This window comes from Plectropomus leopardus, unplaced genomic scaffold (genome assembly GCF_008729295.1).
Source record: "Plectropomus leopardus isolate mb unplaced genomic scaffold, YSFRI_Pleo_2.0 unplaced_scaffold3323, whole genome shotgun sequence".
NCBI classification, from domain to species: Eukaryota; Metazoa; Chordata; class Actinopteri; order Perciformes; family Serranidae; genus Plectropomus; species Plectropomus leopardus.
The window spans coordinates 1-4,636 of NW_024636280.1; the positions used below are offsets into that span (position 1 = coordinate 1).

Sequence of the window (4,636 nt, forward strand, 5' to 3'; positions counted from 1 at the left end):
CACCGGCCATCACCTCCACTGGATTGTGACACGCCCCTTCCACAATCGGTAGCGAACGGAGACGAGCAAGGAGCAGCAGGATCTTTGCAGAGCTTGAGTGCTGCGGCGACGAGCGACGAAACCTCTGGAGGCAAAGAACATGGTCGAGCAACAGATGACTGCGATGGAGAGGTGGATGCTACGGGGACCTTGGAAGGACATCACAGGACACAATCGCTTCCGCCTGGAGAGAGGGGCCCTCGGTGTGGCTCTGCACGGGGAGGACGTCCTGTGCGTGAGCGGAGGGCACCTGTTTGGTTGGGTGATTATGATGTGACATGTTGACTCGAGGACGAGTCCTCTTCGTTAGGGGAGGGAGGAGTGTAGTGAGGAAATAGGGGGAGGGTCACCCTCTGTCTATGGAAAGGTGGTGGCAGCTTTATGCTATCTTAAATCTTTAATTATTACAGTATTTTGAACTCTTTCAAGCACTTTTATGTCTCTTAAGGGTAATGTTGTTTTCCTTTGAGGTAAGTCTAATTCTTTAGAGTAATTTTATGTCTCTTTGAGGTAATATTGTGTCACTGAAGTAATTGTGTGTCTCTTCAAAGTAATTTTGTGTCTTTTTAAGGCATTTTCTTTTCACTTTGAAGACATTTTTTGTCTCTTCAGAGTGACTTTGTGTCTCATTGAGGTAATTTTGAGTGTCATTCAGGTAAAGTATCTCTGAAGGTCTCTTTGGAGTAAGTTTTGTCTTTGAAGTAATTTTCTGTCTCTTTAGGGTGTTTTTGTATCTCTGAAGGGTAAATTTGTGTCTCAGTGGGGTATTTTTTCACTTTGAAGCAACTTTCTGGCTCTGTAATGTTAAGATCTGAAAACGTCCTCCACGAATGATCACTGACAGGAGGATGAGATGACAACACCTGAGATTATGTTTGTGTAAATGAATAAATGCTTACAGCTCTAGAAAGCCTGCAGAGTGTGCCACTTCATTGCAGATGTTGTTCAGCAGTGACCTGCATGACATCCTGTGTGATGAGGATGTGGTCGACTACAGTGCAAAACCTACCAGCTGCAGACTGGCATTGACATACGATGGAGATCACGTCACTCTGCCTCATGCTCGGCAAGTCATTTCACTTTTTTTTCCAAAAAAATTTCCTTACAAACTGAACAACGTGATGGTGGATGAAGTATTCAGACCCTTTTTAAATGTAAATATGTATGATCAACTTAATGTATTTAAAGTACCTAAGGTGAAAGTGCTGATTATGCCGTAAGCTGCTCCCCATCACTGTTTTCCTGCTGCATTTTTTCATTTTTAAACTGCTTTATATGCTGGTGTGTAGATTAATGTACAGCGATGCATCATGTGTTTGTAGCACGGCTGTCCTGTGAGAACAACAAATCTCTAAACAGTCAGGAAAACAAACCTGTTTTTAGCTCTGTGGCGATGCATTCTCCAGCTGACGGGGCTGTTCGGTTCATTTTAGTCTCTTTCCTCCTTCCTGTTGTGATAACTGTGTGTGTGTTGATGCATGTGTCCTAAATGTAGTCCAGATTGTGTATTTGAGTGTAATCAGTGAATTTGCAGCTCAGCTCCTACAATAAGTCTCAAATACACTGTGGAAACTAAATAGTTACATTCAGACTGTTCAGGTCCAAAAATGCTCCATTGAAACCCATTCAAACTGACATTTTTGATCCCCCAGCCATCAGAGCAGAAAAACAGGACTTGTATTATTTCTGGGTGTCATTCTGCCCCCCCAAATAAGAAACAAACATCCACCGACACACAAGCGAAAAACATAATGTGAATAGTAGACACAAAAAGAAATTGTACTCGATAAAACCAGGAACTGAGGCGACCATACCATAAATGAGGAAACGCAAAGTAGACAGCAGGTAAAAAACATAATGAAAAAAATAAAGTTAAATAAAGTAAAATAGGAAGTAAAATAATGAATAAATATGTTAAAAATGATAAAATCATACAAAAAGTAGTAAAACTATAAAAAAGACTAAAGTATACAAATAAATATGCATTGAATAAATAAAGTTCAGTTAAAAGCCAAATCAAAATGGTAAAAAATAATAATAATAATTTTAAAAAAGGTGGGTCTTAAGTTGGCTTTTAAGACATATCCCACACTGGAATGATCCAAAAAATCCACTTTGGATGTAGTATATTGAAAATAATTAATATTTTTTCTTTTTATTTATTTATTTTATTTTATTTTTGCTGTTGTTGTTTGTTTGTTTTCCATCTAAAAACATAGTGGCATCATGACAAAAACCTGCTGGAATAAAGCACATAAAATGTGTCAGATAGTCTCGAAGGGTTAATAAAGTGCTATGAACTAAAACAATGGGCTGAGTGCGGTTAACAATGATGCAGAGTTTGTGGTTATTCTCTGTAGGTTTCTCACTTTGAGTTGCTCTTTTCCTGGAATCATTTCATCAGAGATGAACAATACCTGCGTCTAAAACATGAGATCAGCTGTGCACACCAACATCTTAGTTCACAAATATAAATCCTGAAGAATTTTTATTCTAAATTCCCCCTGCAGCCACACTGAGCGTCACTCCCGACAGATCTCAGTTCTTTAAATATGAAGTGATCTCTCTGAGCTGTGTAGCAAACTCCAGCGGCTGGAGGGTGAGGAGAAACACCTCCTCCACAACCAATGAGGTGTGCAAGTTTGGCTGGGGGATCCCAGGCGAGTCCTCCTGCACCATCGAGGACGCCTACCAGGCAGACAACGGAGTGTACTGGTGCGAGAACCCGCGGGGGGGCTGCAGCAGCACCCTGAACATCACAGTGGCCGGTAACACAAAACACGCTCAGATCTTTGCAAACTCCACGAATGATGAATAAAACACATAAATGTCTTTATTCCAGTTGGTGCGGTGATCCTGGAGGTCCCTGCGCTTCCTGTGGCGGAGGGAGATCAGGTGACGCTCAAATGTTCCTACAAAGAAGAGGACGACGATAAATCTACGTCAGGTTTCAGTGTTACCTTCTACAAAAACAACGTTTTCATCGGTACTGAGCCTGAAGGGAAGATGGTCCTCCGAGCGGTGACCGAGAGCCAGGAGGGACTCTACAGCTGTGAGCACCCGAAGAAAGGACGGTCCCCGCAGAGCTGGCTGAGTGTGACAGGTCACCACTTCTGCTTCATTATATATCCTTTCTATATGCATCTATCTATACATCTATGCATACATCAATACATCTACCTATACATCTATACGTGCATGTATACATCTACCTATAGATCTACCTATAGATCTGTCTATACAGTACATCTATACATCTGTCTATACATACATCTATCTATACATCTACCTATACATATGTCTATACATACATCTATCTATAGATAGATGTATGTATAGACATATGTATAGGTAGATATATAGATATATCTACCTATACATGTCTCTATACATACATCTATCTATACATGTACCTATACATATGTCTATACATCTATCTGTCTATACACACAAATATACATCTGTCTATACATACATCTATCTATATATCTACCTATACATGTGTCTACATATCTCTATACATACATCTATCTATACATCTACCTATAAATATGTCTATACATCTATCTATACATGTACCTATACATCTGTCTATACATCTATACGTACATCTATACATCTATACGTACATCTATACATCTGTCTATACATACATCTATCTATATATCTACCTATACATATGTCTATACATCTATACATACATCTATCTATATATCTACCTATAAATGTGTCTACATATCTCTATACATACATCTATCTATATATCTACTGATACATATGTCTATATATCCATACATCTATCTATACGTCTACCTATACATATGTCTATACAGTACATCTATACATCTATCAATACATCTGTCTATACATCTATACATACATCTATCTATACATGTACCTGTACATCTATCTGTCTAGACATCTATACATCTACTTATACATCTATACATGCATTTATACATCTACCTATATATCTGTCTATACATACATCTATCTATATATCTACCTATACATATGTCTATACATCTATACATCTGTCTCTATTTCTGCCTACCCACCTATATTTTTATCTACCTACATACCAATCTATATTTCTACCTGCCTACGTAAATGAAGGAATAAAACTGCTTAAAGGTGCCAAACATATGTTGAAATGTTGTTATTTAGGCGAGACGGAGACTCTCTTGCTCTTTTGTCCTCTTTTGTCCTCTTGTTAGTCTACGGTCAGGTGGTGTTACTGGATAGTGGGACAATATTCTGTCTGTCAAATGGAATAAAAACAGGAGATTTTGTGTCATGTTTGGATTTTTCTTCCTCACAGCGAGTGCTCGGCTCCTGGACACTCCTCCTCCTCCTCCTCCTCCTCTTCCTCTCCTGACTCTGTACCGGCTGCTGTGCGCCGTCCTGCTGTTCGTCCTCTACACCGTCATCCTCATGCTGTGTATTTACAAGTACCGAAGGATGGTTCGAGGTAAGAACACCTCTGAAAATATGCAAAAATAACAGAATATGTTGATTATATTTTCTGTTGGGGTCCGAGCTGACCTTCAAGATGTGGTGCAGTAGAAGTATGCATAAGTACTTAAAGTTGGGCATT

The 4,636-nt window shown here is 39.3% G+C and overlaps 1 protein-coding gene across 1 annotated transcript; it reads left to right on the forward strand.

Moving 5' to 3' along the window:
* The first annotated feature begins 456 nt into the window (after positions 1-456).
* Positions 457-4,626, forward strand: LOC121938784 (sialoadhesin-like). The gene is made up of 4 exons (XM_042481952.1): positions 457-1,105; positions 2,550-2,807; positions 2,882-3,142; positions 4,361-4,626. The coding sequence occupies exons 1-4, from the start codon at positions 1,075-1,077 to the stop codon at positions 4,540-4,542; spliced, it is 732 nt and encodes a 243-aa protein (XP_042337886.1). The 5' UTR covers positions 457-1,074; the 3' UTR covers positions 4,543-4,626.
* The last annotated feature ends 10 nt before the right edge of the window (positions 4,627-4,636 follow it).

Excerpts from the sequence above, each read along its gene's own strand:
- LOC121938784 (XM_042481952.1), top strand. The coding sequence starts at position 1,075 with ATGGAGATCACGTCACTCTGCCTCATGCTCG. Across the intron at positions 1,106-2,549 it reads GTCACTCTGCCTCATGCTCG|CCACACTGAGCGTCACTCCC; the intron begins GCAAGTCATTTC and ends TTCCCCCTGCAG. Across the intron at positions 3,143-4,360 it reads GAGCTGGCTGAGTGTGACAG|CGAGTGCTCGGCTCCTGGAC; the intron begins GTCACCACTTCT and ends TCTTCCTCACAG.